The 25974-nt window shown below is 43.9% G+C and overlaps 1 protein-coding gene across 2 annotated transcripts; it reads right to left on the reverse strand.

The window, feature by feature from the left end:
* Positions 1–13149: 13149 nt before the first annotated feature.
* LOC141052560 (uncharacterized) lies at positions 13150–25699 on the reverse strand. 2 transcript variants are annotated; one of them, XM_073549811.1, is made up of 6 exons: positions 25382–25699; positions 15488–15548; positions 15330–15410; positions 15030–15201; positions 14565–14724; positions 13150–14454 (listed from the first exon to the last, which is right to left on the reverse strand). In XM_073549811.1, the coding sequence occupies exon 6, from the start codon at positions 14217–14219 to the stop codon at positions 13224–13226; it is 996 nt and encodes a 331-aa protein (XP_073405912.1). In that variant the 5' UTR covers positions 14220–14454; positions 14565–14724; positions 15030–15201; positions 15330–15410; positions 15488–15548; positions 25382–25699; the 3' UTR covers positions 13150–13223. Both variants share the same exon structure in this region, with proteins under 2 accessions (XP_073405912.1, XP_073405913.1).
* Between the last annotated feature and the right edge of the window lie 275 nt (positions 25700–25974).

Below are 25974 nucleotides of genomic sequence, written 5' to 3' on the forward strand. Positions count from 1 at the left end.
TTAGCAATGTGCTTCTCTGTTTCCTTTTTGGCAGCTTTAATTAGTTTTTTAGATAAAGTATTTTTCTCCCTATAGTTTTTTAGATCTTCAACGGTGTCATCCTGCTTTAGTAGTTTAAATGCTTTCTTTTTACTGTTAATTGCCCCTCTTACTTTTTTGTTTAGCCACTTTGGGTTTTTCCTATTTCTTGTCATTTTATTCCCACAAGGTGTAAACCGCTTACAGTACCTATTTAGAATGTCCTTAAACATTTCCCATTTATTATCTGTATTCTTATTTCTGAGGAAATTGTCCCAGTCAACCAGGTTAAGAGAGTCTCTAAGTTGGTTAACCCCTCTACCCTCAAGGGTGGTTTGCATGTTAATAACCAGGCCAATTTTTACAATTCTGACCACTGTCCGTTTATGAGGTTATAACTCTGGAACACTTCAATGGATCTTGGTAATTCTGACAGTTTTCTCATGACATATTGTACTTCATGGCAGTGGAAAGATTTATTTGAAATGACTTGCGTTTATTTGTGGAAAAAACACGAAATTTGGCAAAAATTGTGAAAATTTTGCAATTTTCCAACTTTGGATTTTCATGCTCTTAAATCACAGAGATATGTCACACAAAATACTTAATAAGTAACATTTCCCACATTTCTACTTTATTAATGTAAATGCACAATTAATGCTAATGCACAATTTTGGAATCAGATTTTTTTTGTTAGGAAGTTAAGGGTTAAAAGAAAAACCGTGATTTCTCACTTTTACAACACCATTTTTTTGGACCACATCTCATTTGAAGTCACTTTGAGGGGTCTATAAGATAGAAAATAGCCAAAAGTGACACCATTCTAAAAACTGCACCCATGAAGTTGCTCAAAACCACATTCAAGTACTTTATTAACCCTTCATGTGCTTCACAGGAATTTTTGGAATGATTAAAAAAAATGAACATTTAAAACTTGTTTAAAAAAAATGTAATTGAGATCCAATTTGTTTTATTTTACCACTGGTAAGAGGAGAAATTGTACCCCAACAGTTGTTGTATAATTTGTCCCGAGTACGCTTATACCGCATATATGCAAGTAAACCACTGTTTGGGCGCATGGCAGAGCTCGGAAGGGAAGGAGCACCGTTTGACTTTTCAATACAAAATTGGCTGGAATTGAAATTGGATGCCATGTCACATATGGAGAGCCCTTGAAGTGCCTTAACAGTGGAAACCCCCAACAAGTGACACCATTTTGGAAACTAGACCCCCTAAGGAACTTATCTAGATGCATAGTGAGCACTTTGAACACCCAAGGGCTTCACAGAAGTTTATAATGTACAGCCATAAAAATAAAAAATCATATTTATTTACAAAAATTATCTTTTTGCCCCCAATAAATTATTTTCACAAGGGTAACAGGAGAAATTGGACCCCAAAAGTTGTTGTCCAATTTATCCTTACTACGCAGATACCCTACATGTGGGGGTAAATCACTGTTTGGTCTCACAAGCAGAGCTTGGAAGGGAAGGAGCACCGTTTGACTTTTTCTTTTCAAATATATTTATTGAGGTTTTATAAAATATAGGGAAGGAAGGGGTAACAAGAAAAAAGGGAAAGGGGAGGAAATAAAAAATAGAGAACTCCACATTGAAATTGGAATGCATAAAATTCAATCCAGACTCCAGATATACAACAAAAATTCTACCAATATGGACAACTTTACATAAATATAGAATTCCAAACCGCCCATTTTAGGTGATATTTATGCAAAACATTGTTATTGAAGGCAAGTCATTCCTCTGACTATGTAAGCGTACAGTATCAAGAATGACTGAGAATGAAGGTGCCTCGGTCTTTTTCCACCATAGAGCAACCAAATTCTTAACCACTGTGAATATATGTATCAGTACATATTTTATGGAGGCATCCACCTTTTCCATTTCTAAGGACAAGATCACCATCTGGGGAGAAACATCAATGGTATTTGACGATAATAAGCTTACATGTTTTTTAGTATCTGTCCACAAAGGTTTCAACTTAGGGCAACTCCAAAAGAGGTGAAATAGGTTCCCAGGAAAAGTACAACCCCTCCAGCATAGGGAGGAGATTTCACTACTTATATGAGCTAGTCTCGTAGGAGTGTAGTACCATCGGACCAACACTTTATAATAAGTCTCCTGCAATGACATAGATACAATGGCTCTATATGAATGATCAATGGCATACTCCCATTGCTCTGGGCTAAAAACCTTTCTCAAATCTGCCTCCCACCTTTCCATATAGGTATGCTTTGTAAAGGTGACATCTCCATTGAGGTGACAGTATATGTTTTTAAGGGTCCAACCAAATTTAAAATTACTGTTATTAACTAATGAAGCCACAACATCTAAGTTCAGGGACTTTCTACGCGTTAGTTGTTGAAGATTGTCTTTTAAGATCTGATATGAAATGAACTCCCCCGAAGGTACATGAAATCTCTCCTTGATCTTGGAAAAGGAAGATACGTGATCACCATCCCAAACATCTCCCACTTTCGTAACACTTGAGTCAAACAAGACACTAGGCATAGGCCACTGAAACATTACAGCAAAAAGTATAAGAGGAAATTTTTTTAAAGAAGTTATCCTATTTTCCTTCCTTTTTAGTTTGGAAAATTTCAACCAGGCATCCAATATGGATTTCAAAATCGGATTAGGATGACATTTAATCGTAGGCTCTAGAATATAGCTAAAAAATACGCTTTGTAAAGGTTTATAATTGCTACTGGCTAATTCAAGATCCATCCATGCTGGATGTATCCATGCTGTTTGCCAGGAAGCGGCTGCCAAGGCAAACAGGATCATGGGGTGCATTAAAAGAGGTCTGGATACACATTATACTGTATATATATATATACATTATAGTATATAGAGCATTATACTGCCTCTGTACAAATCTTTGGTTAGACCGCACATGGAGTACTGTGTACAGTTTTGGGCACCGGTGCTCAGGAAGGATATAATGGAACTAGAGCAAGTACAAAGGAGGGCAACAAAATTAATAAAGGGGATGGGGGAACTACAATACCCAGAGAGATTAGCAATATTAGGATTATTTAGTCCAGAAAAAGTCGACTGAGGCGCGATCTAGTAACCATGTATAAGTATATAAGGAGACAATACAAATATCATTCCGAGGATCTGTTTATACCAAGGAAGGTGACGGTCACAAGGGGGCATTCTCTGCGTCTGGAGGAGAAAAGGTTTTTCCACCACCATAGAAGAGGATTCTTTACTGTTAGGGCAGTGAGAATCTGGAATTCCCTGCCTGAGGAGGTGGTGATGGCGAACTCAGTCGAAGGGTTCAAGAGAGGCCTGGATGTCTTCCTGGAGCGTAACAATATTGTATCTTACAGTTATTGTTAGGTTCTTTAGAAGGACGTAGATCTGGGGATTTATTCTGACAGAATTTTATAGGCTGAACAGGATGGAATAATGTCTTTTTTCGGCCTTACTAACTATGTTACTATGTTACTATGACTTAAACCATTGCTGGCTATTCTTAACCAGAGTCGCCTGGTAATAAGCCCCAATATTAGGTAGCACTAGACCACCATGTTCTTACCTCTAAAGAGAATAATATGCGCTACTCTTGATTTTTTATTGCCCCAGACGAATAGTTTAATTAAGTCCTGCAATTTATTTATGAGTTTTAAATTAATTTTCAGTGGGATAGAGCGGAAAATATAAAGTATTTTGGGCAATATGATAGATTTTACAACCAATATTCACCCCATAAGAGAAAGATTCAGAAGGTCAATATGTGTAAAATCTTTAGAAAGAGTATTTATTAAACTCTCAATGTTAGTGGGGATAATTTGTGTAAAATGTTTTGTGACATTAATACCTAGGTATGTTAATTTTTGTGTTTCTAACTGAAAGTTAGTCATATCCAATGCATCTTGCGGAATGTTGAATGGCATTACTTTAGATTTTATCTTATTAATTTTAAAACAGGATACTCTGGAAAAGTATTCCAATGCTTCCATTAAAGGCTTCAACTGATTTAACTGGATTTGTTAGAGATACGAATAGATCATCCGCAAAGAGGGTCAATTTATGTGCACGACTTCTGGTATTGTACACAGAGATTGAGGGATTTGACCTGATTGTTTCAGCCAATGGCTCTATCGCCATTGCAAATAATAAGGGAGAAAGGGGACATCCTTGTCTAGTTCCATTCGCTATACTACAGGACTTGGATAAGTGGTTGTTTACGTAGATTTTGGCATTTGGATTAGAATATAGAGAGAATATTTTAGAAACAAAGTGGTCATCAAAGCAAAATTTAAACAAGACATTTTGAATGTACAGCCAATTAACTCTATCAAATGCCTTTTCGGCGTCTAAGGCTAAAAACATGCATGGAACACAAGATTTTTTTTATCAAATTAAGTAAATTAATAACTCTTCCGGTGCCTTCTGCTGCTTGCCTACCAACAATAAATCCCACCTGATCCTATTTGATAAAGTTAGGCAAAACATTCTTAAGCCGTTCTGCTAAGATTTTAGAAAATATTTTAATATCTCCGTTAATTAGGGAGATGGGTCTAAAATCCATCACGTTCATTAATTCCCCTTTCTGTTTTGGTAGGAGAATTATTGTTGCCTCCAACATGTCCTTTGGAAAGAAACCAGTAATTGCCACTTGAACATAAAGGACCTTTAATTGAGGAGTAAGAATTTTGGAAAATAGTTGATGATACTCATTGGCGAACACATCTGGACCTGGTGATTTTAATAGTTTAAGTTTTGTCAATTTCCTCTATGGTAATGGGTTTATTCAATATATCTAAGTCTGATTTATCTATTCGAGGGAGGTTTAGGCCAGCTAGAAAAGAATTTATAGCAGTTTGGTCAGGAGGTTGATTCACAGGGTCCTGATCTAAGTTATATAACTTTTGAAAAAAATTTGCAAAGACATTCACAATGTCTTGTGGATGCATTTGCAAATGTCCTGCTGTGTTTTTAATCCTATTTATTATTCTGGTAATCATTTCCCTTTGCAATTTTCTCATCATGTAGCATGTGGGCTTATTTGTTGAGGTATAATAAATGGCATTTGAAGCTCTTATTACTGCATCATAATCAGATATGAGATGTGCTTTCAACTGTTGTCTTAAGGTACTGTCACACTTAGCGATGCACCAGCGATCCCGACCATCGATATGACGCGGTCAGGATCGCTGGTGCATCGCTAAGTGGTCGCTAGTGAGCTGCCACACAGGCATATCTCACCAGCGACATCGCAGGGGTCGGGGGTCACTACTTACCTGTCAGACGAGGCGATCCTGACGTCCTCCCGCCGCGTCCACGCGTCGCTCGTCTCCACAGCAGGAAGCTGACGATGAGAAATGGTCCAGGACGCGATCAGTGATAACTAGTGGGGGAGCGATCGGAGGTAAGTATCACACTTAGAGATATCGTTAGCAATATCGCTATAATGTCACAAAAACCAGTGAAGCTATAGCGATATTGCTAGCGATATCACTTAGGCTAATTTCACACTTGCTTTTTTTTGCAGCGTGTTTTTTGCGCAAAAAAAAACGCATAGAAAAAACGCATACAAATGCATACAAACGCTGCGTTTTTTTTCAAGCATTTTTATGCTCATGCAGGAAAAAAATGCAGCGTTTTTATGCGTTTGTATGCGTTTTTAGTGCGTTTGCGTTTTTTTACAGATTTTTGGACAACCCCCAAAAAAGAGAAAAAAAACATTCAACAACACACAAGACCAGTGGGACGTCAATGTCGGTGTGGCATGTTAATATATAGACCCTGTCTACCGTATTCTTCAGATTTGCTTGATTCTTCTCGTGTCAACATGGATCTGCGCTGGAAGAGTTTTCACTTCAACTTGGATTTGGACATCGCGATGGCTCAGGCGTATGCAGTTGCTTGCCATGAACGAAGGAAGAGAGAGAGGCAGCGAAGACGGCAGCGGCAGCGTATGTGGATACATCCGATTGTTGAACTCCGGGAGAGCCGTGGGGAATACCACACCCTCTACAGTGAGCTACAGGCAAACCCGGAGAAATTTACAGATTATATCCGGATGTCCCAAGAAAGCTTTAGGGATTTGCTTGCTCGAGTCCAACAATCCATCCGGAGACAGGACACACAGCTCCGTCGTGCGATTCCTCATGAGGAACGGCTACTGGTGACATTACGGTACGTAATATTTAAAAACCAAGGAGTGCGGTCTGATGGGTTTTTTTTTAAATTTAGTATTCAAAAACTTGGGTAATTAGTTTTTGTGAATGTACTAATATTTTATTTTATAGTTTAAAATAATATACATAAATATTAATTTTACTTCTTTCTCTGTTCACAGATTCCTGGCGACTGGAGAAACCCTATCTTCACTACACTTCCAGTACCGTATTGGAATCTCTACCTTGTCTGGAATTGTTGCGGACACCTGCCGGGCTCTCTGGAATGTTCTTTGTCCAGAATTTATGCCCCTGCCCACCGCTGAAAAGTGGATGGAAATTGCTGACAAATTCTGGACAGTATGCAAATTCCCCAACTGTTTGGGAGCTGTTGATGGTAAACACATACGGATCATCAAACCCAAAATAACAGGATCTGAGTACTATAATTACAAAAAGTACTTTTCAATAGTACTCATGGCCATTGCAGATACCGGATGTATGTTTGTAGCAGTGGACATTGGAGCATTTGGCCGTGGTAATGACTCACAGGCTTTTAAAAACTCAGACATGGGCCGGAGGTTGTATGGCAACCAATTTAATTTCCCTATGCCGCGGCCTCTTCCTCACACCGAAGCTCCGCCACTGCCCTTTGTAATGGTTGGGGATGAGGCTTTTCAAATGTGCGCAAACTTACTGAAACCCTACTCCAGCCGGGACTTGGACCACTCCAAAAAAATATTTAATTACAGGCTGACCAGGGCCAGAAGAACTGTCGAGTGTGCTTTTGGTATTCTTGTCTCCAGATGGCGAATTCTTGGCACGGCCATTAATCTTAAACTTGAAACAGTCGATGAGGTGGTGAAGGCCTGTGTGGTTCTACATAATTTTGTGATGGCTAAAGAGCACCCGACCTTTGAAATGGACGATGATGCTCCTAACCCATTGCCTGAATTCACTCAGCACCCTCTCAGGTCATCCGTTGAAGTTGGCCAAATGAGGGACCAATTTGCGGCCTACTTTATTTCTGATGTAGGACGGGTGCACTGGCAAGATGAAATGTTGTAAGAATGTTTTCGTTTGTTTATGGTAATAAAAAACCTTATTTGATACCATTACTGAGTGCACTATATTTTTTACACTCCAATTAAATAAAAAACTTCCCATGTATACCGGTGAATTTTTTGATGTTCTCACACCTGGGCAGGTAAATACACATATGAGTTAAAATGCAGCATTGCTAGTCTGCGTGAAATATATTGGAACGTAAGCAAAGCTGCATGTTAAATCTGATGTGTATTAACTAGGCCATGATTGATAAATAGTTATGATTATGACTTTTGAGCGACGTTGGTAGGATCGGGTTTCAGGAAACCAAATTTTTTCAAAAGAAAATTGTCAAACTAGTGTAAAAAAAAAAAAGTATGTGATTCGTTCAAAACCCAACCCCAATGCAAGTCAATGGGGAATAAAAGTCAGCACTGAGTGGATGAATGTAATCAGCTCAATTCCAACTTTTATTTAACATTAACTAAAATTGTGGTAGTAACATAGTAACATAGTAACATAGTTATTAAGGTTGAAGGGAGACTTTAAGTCCATCTAGGTCAACCCATATCCTATCCTAACTTGCCCTAACATGTTGATCCAGAGGAAGGCAAAAAAACCCCATGTGGCAACAGTAAGCTTCACATTGGGGAAAAAAATTCCTTCCCGACTCCACATACGGCAATCAGACTAGCTCCCTGGATCAACGCAATATTAAGGAGACTAGTGTATATACCCTGTAATATTATACTTTTCAAGAAAGGCATCCAGTCCCTTCTTAAATTTTAGTAGTGAATCACTCATTACAACATCATATGGCAGAGAGTTCCATAGTCTCACTGCTCTTACAGTAAAGAATCCGCGTCTGTGAGTATGCTTAAACCTTCTTTCCTCCAGACGTAGAGGATGCCCCCTTGTCCCCATCACAGGTCTAAGAGTAAAAAGATCATTAGAAAGGTCTTTGTATTGTCCCCACATATATTTATACATTGTAATAAGATCACCCCTAAGCCTTCGATTCTCCAAACTAAATAACCCCAAGTGTAATAACCTGTCTTGGTATTGCAGACCCCTAGTTCCCTAATAACCTTGGTCGCTCTTCTCTGCACCCGCTCCAGTTCAGCTATGTCTTTCTTATACACCGGAGACCAGAACTGTACACAGTATTCTAAGTGTGGTCGCACTAGTGACTTATATAGAGGTAAAATTATGTTCTCCTCATGAGAATCTATGCCTCTTTTAATGCATCCCATTATTTTATTTGCCTTTGCAGCAGCTGCTTGACTCTGGACACTAAATGTGAGTTTGTCGTCCACCCATACACCCAGGTCTTTTTCAGTGACTGTTTTGCCCAGTGTTTTACAATTAAGCACATAATTATACAACTTGTTCGTTCTACCCAAGTGCATGACCTTACATTTATCCCCATTAAAGCTCATTTGCCATTTATCAGCCCAAGCTTCTAGTTTACATAAATCCTCCTGTAATATAAAATTGTCCTCCTCTGTATTAATTACCCTGCAGAGTTTAGTGTCATCTGCAAATATTGAAATTCTACTCTCTATGCCCCCTACAAGGTCATTAATAAATATGTTAAAAAGAAGCGGGCCCAAAACTGACCCCTGTGGTACCCCACTGCTAACCGTGACCCAGTCCGAGTGTGCTCCATTAATAACCACCCTTTGTTTCCTATCCCTGAGCCAGCTCTTAACCCACCTACACATATTTTCCCCTATCCCCATTGTTCTCATTTTATGTATCAACCTTTTGTGTGGCACCGTATCAAAAGCTTTTGAAAAGTCCATGTACACCACGTCCACTGCATTCCCTTGGTCCAGTCCAGAACTTACCTCTTCATTAAAGCTTATCAGATTAGTCTGACAGGAACGGTCTCTTGTAAACCCATGTTGATATTGGGTCATAAGGTTATTCTTCTCCAGATACTCCAGTATAGTATCTCTTAGAAAACCCTCCAGGATTTTACCCACAGTTGAGGTTAAACTTACTGGCCTATAATTTCCAAGTTCAGTTTTTGTCCCCTTTTTGAATATTGGCACCACATTTGCTATACGCCAGTCCTGTGGTACAGACCCTGTTATTATGGAATCTTTAAAGATTAAAAATAGTGGTCTATCTATGACTGTGCTTAATTCCTGCAGTACTCGGGGGTGTATCCCATCCGGGCCCGGGGATTTGTCAATTTTAGTGATTTGTAGACGCTGCTGTACTTCCTGCTGGGTTAAGCAGGTGACATTTAATGGAGAATTTTTATCCCTGGTCATGTTATCCGTCATGGGATTTTCTTGTGTAAATACTGTTGAAAAAAAGTCATTTAGCATATTGGCTTTTTCCTCATCCTCATCCACCATTTCACCCAGACTATTTTTAAGGGGACCAACACTATCATTTTTTTAGCTTCTTACTATTTATGTAGTAAAAGAATATTTTGGGATTATTTTTACTTTCTCTGGCAATGAGTCTCTCTGTCTCAATCTTTGCTGTCTTGATTTGCTTTTTACAGAATTTATTTAATCTTCTGTATTTATTTAATGCCTCATCACTACCTACTTGCTTTAATTCTCTAAATGCTTTATTTTTATCTCTTATTGCGCCCCTTACAGCTCTATTTAGCCATAGTGGTTTCCTCCTATTTCTCGCATGTTTATTCCCATACGGTATATATTGTGCACAGGTCCTATTCAGGATGCTAATAAACGTCTCCCATTTTCTTTGTGTATTTTTATGTCTCAGGATATCGTCCCAGTTAATTGCACCAAGATCATCTCTCATCCGTTGGAAATTTGCCTTCCTGAAGTTTAGTGTCCTTGTAACCCCTCTACTACACATCTTATTAAAGGATACATGAAAACTTATTAATTTGTGATCACTATTACCCAAGTGACCCTCAACCCTTACATTTGATATGCGGTCTGGCCTGTTGGTTAATATTAGGTCTAGCAGTGCCCCCCCTCTTGTTGGGTCCTGAACTAGTTGTGAAAGGTAATTGTCTCTCATCGTTGTCAGAAACCTATCACCCTTGCTGGAACTGCAGGTTTCGGTTCCCCAATGTATTTCAGGGTAGTTGAAGTCCCCCATAATAATGACTTCTCCTTGAGTCGCTGCTTCATCTGTTTGCTTAATGAGGATATTCTCTGTAGCTTCCATTATTTTTGGAGATTTATAACTAACCCCTATCAGTAATTAATTATTTTTCCCCCCTCCCCTTATCTCTACCCACAGGGACTCTACATTTTCATTAGATTCATATATATTATCACGAAGGATGGGTTTTAAGGATGATTTTACATATAAACACACGCCTCCCCCTCGCTTATTTGTACGGTCATTTCTGAACAGACTATAGCCCTGTAAATTAACCGCCCAGTCATGGCTCTCATCCAGCCATGTCTCAGATATCCCCACCATGTCATAATTATGTTCCAACAACATTAACTCCAATTCCTCCATTTTGTTGGCGAGACTTCTGGCATTAGTATACATGCACTTTATGTATCTCTCTGTACCTCTATTCTTTCTTAAATTATTAACTGTTCTAACCCCACCCCCCATGCCACCTCCACCCCCAATGTCATTATTTGTGCCCAGGTCTCTATCTGCACTGTCTTCCCCTCCTGTAAAAGGAATACCCTCCCCCCCGTCCCTAGTTTAAACACTCCTCCAACCTTCTTGCCATTTTCTCCCCCAGCACAGCTGCACCCTCCCCATTGAGGTGCAGCCCGTCCCTAGCGTAGAACCTGTAGCCAACTGAGAAGTCGGCCCAGTTCTGCAGGAACCCAAACACCTCCTTCCTACACCAATTCCTGAGCCACTTATTAACCTCCCTAATCTCCCGTTGCCTCTCTGGCGTGGCACGTGGTACAGGAAGTATTTCCGAAAATACCACCTTGGAGGTCCTTGCTTTAAGCTTACAGCCTAATTCCCTGAAATCATCTTTAAGGACCTTCCACCTACCTCTAACTTTGTCATTTGTGCCAATGTGCACCATGACCGCTGGATCCTCTCCAGCCCCTCCCAGTAATCTGTCAACCCGATCAGCGATGTGTCGGACTCGAGCGCCAGGTAGGCAGCACACCGTTCGACGATCCCTGTCTTTGTGACAGATTGCCCTATCTGTTCCCCTAATAATTGAGTCTCCCACTACCAGAACCTGTCTGGCCTGCCCTGCTCTCCTATTTCCCCCCTTACTGGAGCAGACACTCCTCCGGCTTTCAGAGGACATGCCTTGCTGCAGCAGTGCTACTCCTGCACTAACACTCCCCTCTTCTGCCAACTTAGCAAACTTATTGGGGTGTGCCAGATCAGGACTAGCCTCCCTGGTGCTCTTCCCTCTACCCCGCCTTTTAACTGTCACCCAGCTAGCTGCTTCATTGTCCTGCAGCTCCAACCTAGCATCCCCCCCCTCATCTATCCCATTGAACGTCTGCTCAGTGAGCAGAAGACTCCTTTCCATATTGTCTATGGATCTCAGTGTTGCCAGCTGCACATTTAGATCCAGTATCTGGGCTTCCAAATGCACAACGTGCTCACATCTTGCACAGCAGTATGCACCCTCGACCGGCTGTTCAAGGATTTCATACATGCGGCAAGACGTGCACTGGATGGCATTGGCAATAGTGGAGCACATCCTAATGGGGATTGCACCAGACAATAAGATAAGCAAAAATAAATTAAAAGAAAAAAAAAAAAAAGTATTAATATAACAGCAATTCAGTAAGACCTCCCTTGGAAACTCCCTGAATCTAAAGTCACTGAATTTCAAGTCACACACTTACCACAGTTCGCACTTACGCTCAGGTCACACTCAGCTCGTTCACACTCGCTCAGGAACAAGATTTAAAAGAGTTTTTTTTTTTTTTTCTCTCCCTTTTACCAGCACACCACCTTGCTGCTCAATGCACTTCCAAAAGGTGTTGAGCCCCAACCAGCTGCCCCTTATAAACCCTTAATTACTGTATGAACTACCACCCTTAATTAACCCCTTGTGAATATAGTTACACCTCAAGATTTAAATGCAATATAGTTTACCCTTAAAAACACAGATAGTAAAATAAGAGATTAACCCTGAAGAGAGAAAATATAGGTTAAACAAGCCCCCAAAGCCCCGCAAAAATTGAACAGGTAGAAAGCACTCAGCAACTTACAATTCAGCAACTCACACAGGTATTTGTTATAGGTTTTCCAAATACCTCTTCACTGAATTTCAAGTCACACCCTTACCACAGTTCGCACTTACGCTCAGGTCACACTCAGCTCGTTCACACTCGCTCAGGAACAAGATTTAAAAAGAGTTTTTTTTTTCCCTTTTACCAGCACACCACCTTGCTGCTCAATGCACTTCCAAAAGTGTTTAGAAAGAAAATTATTTTTTTAGAAAGAAATTTTTTTTATACAAGTTTCACCAGTTTGTTTTTCAGGAAACCAGATCATAGTTGGTAAAACTCGAGTTATTATACTAGGCCTTGGTATGACTATACTAGGCCTTGGTATTTAACACATGATTATACTAGGCCTTGTTATTTCACATATGTTAAATACAAAGGCCTAGTATAGTCATATGACTATACTAGGCCTTGGTATTTAACACATGATTATACTAGGCCTTGGTATTTATTATACTAGGCCTTGTTATTTCACATATGACTATACTAGGCCTTGGTATTCAACACATGATTATACTAGGCCTTGGTATTTATTATACTAGGCCTTGTTATTTCACATATGTTTAATACAAAGGCCTAGTATAGTCATATGTTCAATACAAAGGCCTAGTATAGTCATATGACTATATGACTATACTGGGCCTTTGTATTTAACATATGTTAAATACAAAGGCCTAGGACAGTCATATGACTAGGCCTTGGTTTTTAACATATTACGTGTATTTACCCATCAGTGTGTGTGAGCGGCGCCAAAAACATTAATCAAACTTTGTAATGGTGAACCACAAATGTAAATTTTTAACCACAAAAATAAAAAACAAACTTTATTTTTTTCGGTGTTTGGGGGCAGATGGTTGCAATTTGGGGGTGTGCAGGGAAGATGCAACACTTGCAGTTGAAGACGGTGTTTGAGGGGAAGGGGCAACAAAACTTGTGGGGGAAGGTAGTCCAGTTAAGGGAATTAAACTAGGAACACTTGGAGGAGAGGAAATAGGTTCAGGTACATTTGTTCGAAGTGCATGTCGCCGTAGGTTTGTCTGCCTGGACCTACTTGGCCCCAATGCCCGCCTTGATTGATTTCGCTTTGAACTTGGGGCAAATATTGAATGGAGGTCCCCCGTCTGCTGCTGTGGCTGCTGCTGAGGTGGCTGCTGCTGTGGCTGCTGCGGTGGCTGTTGCTGCTGCGGTGGCCGCTGCTGCTGCTCTTGGTTGGCAGTGCTCGTCCTTGCAGGAGGACTGGTGGCGGCAGTGATGGTCCAGGTTTGCGGAGTGGTGGTGGCAGGGCTACTACATGTTGTTGTAGCGGCAGGACTGTTCCACGTTTGCCTAGTGGTGGCTGAGGTGCTCCAGACAGGAGCAGCGCTTGCCATGGTGGTGTTGGAGAAGTGACCAGCTGCACTCAGACTTGTGGTGGTGTAACGGTGGGTGTCCTGGCTTTGAATAGAGGTGTCCGTGCAGTGGCATGCAGTACAAGTCGGTAGTGAGGTGAAGCGAGTCAATGGTGGCACAGGTGGAAATGACACCACTGACTGCTGACCGTACCGATTATGCTGCATACCCTGCAAGAAAGCATTGTTGCAGGCCTGCAGCACATTCAGCTGTTGCTCAGGACTAAGGTGTTCCGCCATGCCCTTTTCAATCTTACTAAAAAAATGGTGCGCTGGTCTGTTGAGGTCGGCCTCCAGACGGTCAAGGCGCTGTTCGACAGAATTGAAGCCGTGTTCAAAGTGGTTAAAACCACGTTCCATAAGTGCAAAACCGCTTTCAACTCTGTCGGACAGTGACTTGAGGCTGGCATTAAAGGCCTCACTCAAGTGCATAAACTCGGGCAAGACATTCCTGTCCAAGGCCCTCTACTGCTGGCGGGTAGTGCCCGCATAACCAGTGGCAGAGACCTGGGACAGGGGAACACCTGATTGCCCAGATTCCTGGTCACCAGCTGTGTGTGTGGCTGACCTGCAAGGTGTTTCCTGGCTGTCGGATGGCTGGGACGGGTCAGAGGACGTCCGAGGAAGGACCGCTTCAGGGCCAGGTTGTAGGGTGCTGCTCCAGGTGCTGTGGAAGAAAGGAAAATCATTACTAACATGCCTTTACAAGAAGCATCAGCTGTGGATTAGAAAAACACAGATTAATAAAAATAAAAACCACAAATTTATAATACTTACGATCTTGTGGCAAGGACCGGTCTTAGGAACTGCAACGCGTGATAGTGACGGTATCTAGTTCTGGTCCTTGACGCAGATCCACTGCGAACCTGGCCCTCAGCACGAACATCACTGTTGAAGCGGTCCTTGATCGAACGCCAACATGTTCGGACTTTGTCCACTGTTGGAAAAAAAACAGTGCCATCAAGGACAACAGTCACTGCGGCACAATACTCAAAGCAGTCACTGTAGAGCCCGATGACACTGTTGGGTTTCCTGCTAGAATGTATCTAGCACGAAACCCAACAGGGTCATCAAGGACAACAGTCACTGCGGCACAATACAGCAATACAATACTCAAAGCAGTCACTGTAGAGCCCGATGACACTGTTGGGTTTCCTGCTAGAATATATCTAGCGCGAAACCCAACAGTGCCATCAAGGACAACAGTCACTGCGGCACAATACAGAGCAGGGAAATACTTACTAAACGCCTTTTTGGAGGATGCTGTGGCGCTGTCCCAGCCATCCATCAACGCTGCGGCCACCTCATTCCATAGCCGCCGGGTCTCCACATTGTCCCACAACGGGGCACGCTCCTGGACCAGGCTGATGAGCTGCTCATTATCCAGGTAGACGTCTTCATCCCGTTGTGGAACCTAGACAAAACATATTCATTAGAATAATCAAATTTAAATTAAATAAAAAGTTACAAAAAAAAAAATACAGAAAAGATGAAAAATAGAAGATAAAAAATAAAGAACATTACAAATCATTTCATACATACATTCCGTATCACCACCGGGACTTGGCTTCGCTGCTCCTGCTCTTCGCCCTCAGTAGTCCCGTCCGCAGAAGATGATGATGTCTTAAAAAAAATAAAAAAAAACGTAAGAGATTTGGAGTAGCAGCAGATATACTTACCAGATGCACGAAAATAATCACCTCACGGTCTGCTTGCGCCAATTCCTGCCGCGATGGGGAATATTCTGATTCCGATGACATGCTGCATGTAAAAATAAAAATCATTAGTACATACACAATTTAAAAGGACAGGCATACAATGTAATAATACTGACATTCTTGACGCTGATACATGATGGGTTTGTTGCTGAATGTCTGCTCTTCAATCTGTCACTTTAGTAGAGGTACAGTGTTGGCAGACACCTCCTTTATATAGACTTTTTTTTTTACTTTAGAATTTTATAACTTGTCTAAATAGTGGACACCAAAAAAAAAATGCAGCGCTAAAAAAATGCATACATGCGCATGCTAGTGCGCACGTATGTGCATCCATAGGCCATAATGGCCTTTTTTAGCGCAAAACGTGCGCATGCGCTTTTTTGAAGTGCTTGGGCGGACCAAAAAATGCAACATGTAGCGTCTGGAAAATAAAATCGCACACCACAAAAAACGCAGCGCATGAAAAACGCATACGTGCGCATGCCAATGCGCACGTGTGCGCGCCCATGTTAAATATAGGGGAAAAAAGCTCATGCGCAAGTATGCGTTTTTTTCCAGCGCAAAAAAACGCAAATGTGAAACCAGTCTCAGTGTGACAGGCCCTTTAATCTAGTATTTCCCTGTGAATGTCAGGAGATGGACTTGATAATCTACTTTGCTGTTCTTTTAATTTGATTAGGGATTGTAGTTGTGATATTTTTTCCCTCTTCTCCCTCTTATTTCTAGACGATAACAGCATAATACACCCTCTAATTACAGCCTTGTGGGCCTGCCACAAAATGAACAGGTCAATATGTTCTGTGGCATTCTCTTTAAAGATGTTATTAAGCGTCTCATCTATGATTTCCCTACACTTATTCGTTTTAAGTAAAGAAAGATTGGTCTTCCACAAAAAAGTATTGAACGCTGGAGGGCCTATGACAAACTCCGCCCTTATTGGTGAGTGATCTGAAAAAGTTTTATTAAGGATTTCGAGTTTCTTAAATTTAGAGAGAGAAGATGCCAGTGAGATTAAGATCTATTCTCGATGAGGACTGGTGTACATCAGAGAAATAAGTATACTCTCTGGACGACATGATAAGGCATCGAAAAACATCATATAATTCATTGTTAGTGATCCAATTGTCTAAAGATGGGCATGACATACGAGCTTTAGAGGATGAGTCCAGAGCATTATTGGGCACCATATTAAAGTCTCCCATCAACATCAACTCTCCCCTTCTGACCTTCTTAATTGTTTTTGATTAATTTGTTAAGAAAAGGCAATTGTTTCCTATTTGGGGCATAGATATTGACTATTGTAAAGGTGTTGCCATTGAGATCGCAAACCAGGATGTGAAATCTTCCCTCTGGATCTACTTCTTCACTATGCAGCTTAAAATATATTTTATTGCTAATGATGGTGATTACTCCCGCTTTCTTGTTCATTTTCAAAGCCTTAAACATATTAGGGTAATTTTTATTTTGAAAGATAGGGTGGTTGTCTTTATCCAGTCTTACTTCTTGTAAGCAGATTACATCCGCCTGGTAATTTTTGATCTCTTTCCACGTTACATGTCTAAAGGACTGCTAAGTCCTCTAACATTGTAAGATAAAATTTTAATGTCCATTTGAACATAAACACCTGGGAGTCTGGTATCTTAGAGAAAAAACAGAAAAAAAGAAAATAGAAACACTAACAACTAGAAAAATTGAAATACAACTCAAAGGAGATCTCCAGGAGGGAACCACCTATAGCAGTTATCTCCTGAAATCGGAGGAAAAAAGTGGCTAAGGTCCCGCATGACCAACCACTATACTATCAATACCTTCTACAAACTGAATAGGGGAATGTTTCCAAAGAAAGGCCTCAAAAACTTATTAAAGTGACAATTCAACCTTTGTCCTTAAGGTCTCTTTGGAGAGAGGCTAGAAAATCCCGTCCTTCATCCACATTAAGCAGTGAGATATTCCTGTCCTTATACCAGACTATGACCCTGGTGGGAAACCCCCACCTATATGTAATTTTTAAGGGTACTGTCATACTTTGCGACGCACCAGTGATCCCGACAACGATGCGACCTAGTAGGGATCGCTAGTGCGAGGTCGCTGGTGAGATGTCAAACAGTCAGATCTCAACAGCAACCCAGCAACGATACAGAACGATACGATGGTCGTTGGGACCCTGTCTCTCAGACCTGAGGTATTGAGGTCGTTCGTCCTTGTCCCTGTCAAACACAGCGATGCATGCTGGCCAGCGGGACACCAGTGATCGAAAAATGGCCCAGGACATTCGAGCATGATCAGCGACATTGCAGCAGGGGCCCGATCGCTGTTATGTGTCACACACGTAGCGTGATCGCTGTTGCGTCACAAAATCGGTGACACAACAGCGATCTCGCTAGCGATCTCGCTATGTGAGACGAGGACTCAAGTCTCTCAATTTGGAAGTAATCTCCATGAACGATCTTCTGGCATCCATTGTATTCTTTGAAAAGTCTGAAAAGGCTTTTATATGATCATAGGGAGCTAGGAAAGTACGGTTATCTCTTAAAAATTTTTTCTTTAGTCTCAAAAAATAGTAACCGCAAGATGGTATCTCTGGGTTTGTCTGGGGGAATACTTTTCGGTCGTGGTAACCTGTGGATTCTGTCAATAGTCAAGTGGATATCTGACAATGAGGGGATTGCCTTTTTAAATATGGTTTTGGCATAGTTAGAGAGATCTTGTAATATGGTCTCTAGGATACTCCTAAGTTTAAGATTGTTTCAACAGCTCCTGTCTTCCAGGTCCGTCGTTTTAGATTGCAGAAATTTGACTTCATCTCTCAAGTCCAAATTCTGCTGAACAAGTGTCTCAGTTTTGTTTTCCAACTTAGTCATTTTTGTCTCATTAACCTCGAACCTATGCGTAAACTTATCGTTGACCTCTTGTATAAGGTTTATTTGCGCCTCGAAATCTAGAGTAATAGAATCTTTTAATGCTTTACAAAAGTTGGCGAGAACACCTTCGGATACTTGCCTCTCTGAAGTAAAAAAGTTTTCATAATTGATTGTGTCCATTGTGGGTCCCTCAGTAAGCGAGGCTACCAAGCGCCCTTTTTTTGTAGTGGTTTATTAGGACTCCCATTAAGAGAGAATTCCTCTGAAGTGCTGTCTGAATCTAAGACAGAAATACCGTTACCCTTGTCTCCCTTTCCCAGGTTTTTTCGTTTGTGAGACTGAGAAAGGTTCATAGTTTCTTCGGGTGTTGTATCAGATTCAGCATACTGGACACCATTATCAGTAACCATATTAGGCTTCAGAGTATTGTGAAGGTCAGAGAGTGAGGGCCCCATCGAGATCGCTGCTGAGTCACAAGTTTTGTGACACAACAGCGATCTCACCAGCAAGATCGCTGTGTGCGACAGCGATCAGCAACCGGCCCCCCTGCCGGTATCGCTGATTGCTCTTGGAAAGCCCTGGACATGTCTTTGATTGCTGGTCTCCCAATGGCCCTCACGCATCGCTGTGTGTGATAGGCAGGAGACCAGCGATCAGCTGGTAACTAAGGTACACATCGGGTTTCTAAGTGACGTACGTCCCTTAGATACCCGAAGTGTACTTTAGTTACCAGCTCCCTGCATCAGCGCGCTGGTAACTAATGTACACAGCAACGCCGTGCGCTCAGCATCGCTGGTGCTGATCGATGGTGAAGCTGTCTGTTTGACAGCTCACCAGCGATCATGTAGTGATTCACCAGCGATCCTGACTCGTTGATATCGTTGTCGGGATCACTGATGAGTCGCTATGTGTGACGGGGCCTTAAATCCCTTTGTAACGCCTTCCCTTGTGCCATTTTACCATGGCATGCATTTGAGGATTTTACTGAAGATTTATATTTTTCATCAGTTTTATTCCTGATTGGTGATCTGGATTTAGTAAGACTATTTAAATTAGGAGAGTCACTAAACCATCTGGTTGTGGAAGTTTCCCATGTTTTTTGACTTCCATTGGGTTGACCTTTAAATTTTTGACTGTTTGACGCCATTTTATTTAGCAAGTGTCAAAGAAGTCAATCAATACTCCACTAGATAGGGAGTTTTATATGTGTATAATACTAAGGAATCAACCCCAATGACAAGAAGTCTTTATTTCAAAATTATCCTCACCCTGCAGACTATATACCCTCAATTAGCTGGGCACCAACAAGTACAGTATCTATACTTGCTATTGGGTCGCCCTCCCAATGCTGTGGGGTACTCGGTATCGAGCCGGTGTCAGCGGGATGTGTAACAAAAGCGGTGACCCGGTCCATGGCCCTGGGCGCCCAATGTAAAAAAAGGGGAATTGAAATGGTGGAATGTGGTTAAGTGAATAGTTCGTGACGCCACCTGTGGTGTCCAGCAAGTGAGATGTTGAGCCGACGCTGCATGCAGATCCTTTGGGGCTGGTGGTGTGTTGCAGCAAAGATGGTGAAGCTCCCCACAGGTGGAGCTGTGGCCCCAGGGAAGTGTAGATGTAGGGGAAGAGGAGAGGCACAAGCGGTGTAGAAGCTGGTATCCAGATGTAGCGGTACGGGGTGCGTTGGTGCAAGAATGAATGGAGGACACATGGGCTTGTAGTTCCAAAGCTTTACTCACAGTCTGTAGAACACACTGGTGCCTGCCTCCGTGCTGTGTCCTCCGGGTCAGGGACTCAGTCAACCTCCAAGCAAGAATGCTCCCTTCCAACACTCCACTAACATGTGCCTTTCTGAACGTCTCCTCTATAGCGCCTTTGAGTGAAGTACTCCCAGTACTGAGTTACACTGGAGTGCCTCCTGACAGATGTTCCCAAGAACTCTACTTGTACGGCAGACAGCTGTAGCCTGCTTCGGGGACTCCTTACTCCTGAGTCCCGGCTCACTATCAATGTTGCTGTTGTGCCCCCAAGTCTTAGATGGGAGTAGTGCATTTACAGCCCACTACTCCACCGGTGTCTGCTGTAGAACCATTAGTGTCCATACAACCTCGGGGACCGGGCCCCGGCCTTGCGCTTAGAACTTCTAGGTAGGGTTCTTCCTCTTACCCACGTCCTCTGTTCCCTTTTACTCCTACGTTCCGTGCTAGTCTTTCCTTCCTATGGAAGATCAGGTTTCGGTTCAATGTCTTTCTCGTTCTTTCCTTTCCCGTGCCAGCAGACCCAGGTCACTGAGATCTGCTGCAGCACCTCCTTCCTCCATCCCTCTCCCGAGATCTTCTCTCCTCACTCCTCTCTGAGTGACTCCCTGACTCACTGACCTACTGACTGAAATCCTAAACCTTCCCACTCTTTTATGTATTCTAACTCCACCCGTCTCCCAGCATGTTTAGTGTTCCAAGCAGGGATCCACCAAAGGTGCTCTGCTACACTCCAAGCAGGGAGCCGCAATGTGGCTTTGCTAAATTACTGTGTTGTGTGGGATGCAGGTGTTGGAGCGTGGTCAGGAGCCTCCAACTTACCTGGATAGTTGGGCACCACACCTCAGGAGGAGGTGCAGTACCTCTGTGGCGACAGCCTCAGGGGCGCCACACTATTGTCAAATGTTGATTCAGCAGGGTATAAACCAATAAACACCTCAAGTGTTGTGTAACCTAGCGCCAGCTGTTCAACAGGACAATAGTGTATCAAGTAATATGCACAACAATAAATGCTGTGGCTCAATCCTAATCCAGATCCCTAATGTGCATAAAGAGAAAACCACAATGGGTTATTATTTAGTATTCTATGTACCCACTTGGTTTGACACTACTATTTGTTATGGTACCTGCAGTGCAAGGTTTTAAGCCTTCCTGCATCCACAGCCCCAATAGGGCAATTGATCAGGTTTAAATAGCGCCTTTTATGTTTTCAGCACTCAGCGTAAGCCAGGTTCTGAACCTTTCAATGCTACTGTAACAATCCTTGTGCAATATTTTTATCAGGTATGTATAGGGGTTCAATAGATATACTATAAATCAATAAATTTGACGATTATATGTGTGGTTTCTATTCAATTCAAACGATATATTATGTTATTTATCCAGAAAATAACAGGAAACAAGGGTGTCGAGTAGTGTTCACAGAAGGGGATATAGTTGGTCAGCCCAATCCAAATCCCCAGAGCTTATACTGAGAAGACACAATAGATTAGCATATTATTTTTTTTGTTTGGCTACCAATTAGCATATATACCAAGTTCTGCCCCCACTCCACTGATATATTAGCCACTATGACATAGGATATTAACCTTGTTTAACACCACTAATTAGTATAATACCTGTAATGCAATGGTTTTAAACTCTCCTGCATTCACAGCCCCAATAGGACTATTGATATAGTTGAGGGCACATCCAGGTAAAATGCAGGCACCAGGTAATTGATGAGTTGCTGATAAGGAATACTCTTTACCGTAAAGTACACTCCTGCACCCAAATACCTCTATCAGTCAAAGTAGCAATATATGATGTGCAGCACTTAGGATAATCCTCCTTCTGTCCAGCAATCCTCTACACACTGAGCCTCAGTATTATGACCTATTGTGCAGGGTTACCCAAGACCCAGTAGCGTAGCTACCGGGGGGGCAGAGGGCGCGGTGGCCCCAGGCCCCGAGCTCTGAGGGGGCCCACCGGAGCTACACTACTGTAACTGTATCGGCGTGCACAGCGCGCCCATACAGTTACATTCTGCAGCAGAGCAGGGAGAATCAATCTCCCTACTCTGCCGCCCAGCCGCTATGGGCCCCTGAGAAGGCGATGGGGGGCCCCGGTGCCAGCAGAGCGCCCCCCACCTCACAGCCAGCAATGTCGTCCTGGGCTATTCTGTGTGCACAGGACCTGTGATGAGGTCACGGGAGGGGCAGAGTCAGGGGGTCACATGATCAGGGGCTTCAAAGGCTGCAGGGCTCTGCTGTGCTGGTTGTCATGGTGCTGGATGAGGTGAAGTAAGTTTCTTTGTGGGCACAGGAGGGGTTTACAGGGTGGATGTAGCAGAGCTGTGTGTGTATGAGATGTACGGAGGAGCGGAGCCGCGTGTGTATGGGGTGAGCGGAGCCGTTTGTGCATGGAGCGGAGCCAAGTGTGTATGGGTCGGGGTGTACAGAACAGAGCTGTGTATGTGCGGGGTGTATGGAGTGGAGACGTATGTGTACGGGGTGTACGGAGCGGAACCGCGTGTGTACGAGGTGTAGGGAGCGGAGCCAGGTGTGTACGAGGTGTAGGGAGCGGAGCCAGGTGTGTACGAGGTGTAGGGAGCGGAGCCAGGTGTGTACGAGGTGTAGGGAGCGGAGCCAGGTGTGTACGAGGTGTAGGGAGCGGAGCCAGGTGTGTACGAGGTGTAGGGAGCGGAGCCAGGTGTGTACGAGGTGTAGGGAGCGGAGCCAGGTGTGTACGAGGTGTAGGGAGCGGAGCCAGGTGTGTACGAGGTGTAGGGAGCGGAGCCAGGTGTGTACGAGGTGTACGTAGCAGAGGCGCGTGCGTACAGCGTGTACGTAGCAGAGGCGCGTGCGTACAGCGTGTACGTAGCAGAGGCGCGTGCGTACAGCGTGTACGTAGCAGAGGCGCGTGCGTACAGCGTGTACGTAGCAGAGGCGCGCGCGTACAGCGTGTACGTAGCAGAGGCGCGCGCGTACAGCGTGTACGTAGCAGAGGCGCGCGCGTACAGCGTGTACGTAGCAGAGGCGCGCGCGTACAGCGTGTACGTAGCAGAGGCGCGCGCGTACAGCGTGTACGTAGCAGAGGCGCGCGCGTACAGCGTGTACGTAGCAGAGGCGCGCGCGTACAGCGTGTACGTAGCAGAGGCGCGCGCGTACAGCGTGTACGTAGCAGAGGCGCGCGCGTACAGCGTGTACGTAGCAGAGGCGCGCGCGTACAGCGTGTACGTAGCAGAGGCGCGCGTGTACGTAGCAGAGGCGCGCGTGTACGTAGCAGAGGCGCGCGTGTACGTAGCAGAGGCGCGCGTGTACGTAGCAGAGGCGCGCGTGTACGTAGCAGAGGCGCGCGTGTACAGCGTGTACGTAGCAGAGGCGCGCGTGTACAGCGTGTACGTAGCAGAGGCGCGCGTGTACAGCGTGTACGTAGCAGAGGCGCGCGTGTACAGCGTGTACGTAGCAGAGGCGCGCGTGTACAGCGTGTACGTAGCAGAGGCGCGCGTGTACAGCGTGTACGTAGCAGAGGCGCGCGTGTACAGCGTGTACGTAGCAGAGGCGCGCGTGTACAGCGTGTACGTAGCAGAGGCGCGCGTGTACAGCGTGTACGTAGCAGAGGCGCGCGTGTACAGCGTGTACGTAGCAGAGGCGCGTGTACAGCGTGTACGTAGCAGAGGCGCGTGTGTACAGCGTGTACGTAGCAGAGGCGCGTGTGTACAGCGTGTACGTAGCAGAGGCGCGTGTGTACAGCGTGTACGTAGCAGAGGCGCGTGTGTACAGCGTGTACGTAGCAGAGGCGCGTGTGTACAGCGTGTACGTAGCAGAGGCGCGTGTGTACAGCGTGTACGTAGCAGAGGCGCGTGTGTACAGCGTGTACGTAGCAGAGGCGCGTGTGTACAGCGTGTACGTAGCAGAGGCGCGTGTGTACAGCGTGTACGTAGCAGAGGCGCGTGTGTACAGCGTGTACGTAGCAGAGGCGCGTGTGTACAGCGTGTACGTAGCAGAGGCGCGTGTGTACAGCGTGTACGTAGCAGAGGCGCGTGTGTACAGCGTGTACGTAGCAGAGGCGCGTGTGTACAGCGTGTACGTAGCAGAGGCGCATGTGTACAGCGTGTACGTAGCAGAGGCGCGTGTGTACAGCGTGTACGTAGCAGAGGCGCGTGTGTACAGCGTGTACGTAGCAGAGGCGCGTGTGTACAGCGTGTACGTAGCAGAGGCGCGTGTGTACAGCGTGTACGTAGCAGAGGCGCGTGTGTACAGCGTGTACGTAGCAGAGGCGCGTGTGTACAGCGTGTACGTAGCAGAGGCGCGTGTGTACAGCGTGTACGTAGCAGAGGCGCGTGTGTACAGCGTGTACGTAGCAGAGGCGCGTGTGTACAGCGTGTACGTAGCAGAGGCGCGTGTGTACAGCGTGTACGGAACAGAGCTGCATGTGTACAAGGTGTACAGAACAGAGCTGCGTGTGTACAAGGTGTACAGAACAGAGCAGTGTGTGTATAGGGGGTGTGGAGTAGAGCCGCGTGTATAGGGGGTATCAGGTGCAGTAATAAGGACACATACGGCAGCAGTGGCTCAGAATTGGGGTATCAGGTGCAGTAATAGGGACACATACGGCAGCAGCGGCTCAGTATTGGGGAATCAGGTGCAGTAATAGGGACACATACGGCAGCAGCAGCGGCTCAGTATTGGGGTATCAGGTGCAGTAATAGGGTCACATACGGCAGCAGTGGCTCAGTATTGGGGTATCAGGTGCAGTAATAGGGTCACATACGGCAGCAGTGGCTCAGTATTGGGGTATCAGGTGCAGTAATAAGGACATATACGGCAGCAGTGGCTCAGCATTGGGGTGTCAGGTGCAGTAATAGGTATAGAAAGAACACCGTGAGCACAACTCAAGATAGTGCTAAGGTTAGGTTCCCAAACCGTTAAAGCAACAAATATGAACCTAGCACTCAACTTAAAAAGGTATTTGTAAGGCGGTTTATTGTAGTACACGAAAAAAGACGCTTCAGTCAATGTGACCTTCTTCAGTTACTACAAGGGTAAATATAATTACAAAACGTCATATAAAACAGAAAAAAATAACAAAGGAAAAAAAAACAAAACAAAGGAAAACAGAAGTACATACAAACAATAGTCAAAATGGTCATACAAAAATAGGATAAATTGGTCGCAGATAGCGCCAGGTATCCCACACTGCCCATATCACACCAAATAATTTAAAAAGAGCCATAGAAAATATATAGCAGCAATCCATAAGAATGTCAAACATACCGTGTGGTATATAGATTGTGTAGAGCTTATAGGCATCTATCAGAAAGGACGATGGTGCTTTAGGCATCTAAAAAACAAGATGCGGTGAAATGGAGCGTATGATAGTAGTTGTGAATCATGTAGCAGAAAAAAAAAAAAGTACTTACTGAGGAGAAAGATCTCTCTAAGGTAATGAGCTGTGGAGGATATAGCAAGGGGGAGCATTATTGCAATGTGTGCATAAATAGTATCACCTCCCCTGTTAATAGGTACATATTAGCACTAAGTATTTACCTTGTCAGTATATAGGAGAGGGACAAACGTGCCTCCAGATGCGGTCTCCACCGGCCATCTGATCCTGCATGCAGACATGCAGGTTTAAAAAGGGGAGGGGGAGGGATACTTAGTGGTGGGCGGCCAATGGGAGCTGTAAGCTCCAGTAAACAGGAAGTGACTAACAGGAAGAATATGGCTGTGTGATCCACAGCACAGAGAACTTGCTTTCCACCAGAAGAAAGACATAATAACAGCTCAAAATGTGGAGAAACACATGCTAATAATAGCGGTTATGTGTGGGGATGCTATATATTGTTGGTAGGGAGATTGGAAAGCAG

This window comes from Dendrobates tinctorius, unplaced genomic scaffold (genome assembly GCF_039654945.1).
Source record: "Dendrobates tinctorius isolate UK_male_01 unplaced genomic scaffold, ASM3965494v1 ptg000162l, whole genome shotgun sequence".
Taxonomy (NCBI): domain Eukaryota; kingdom Metazoa; phylum Chordata; class Amphibia; order Anura; family Dendrobatidae; genus Dendrobates; species Dendrobates tinctorius.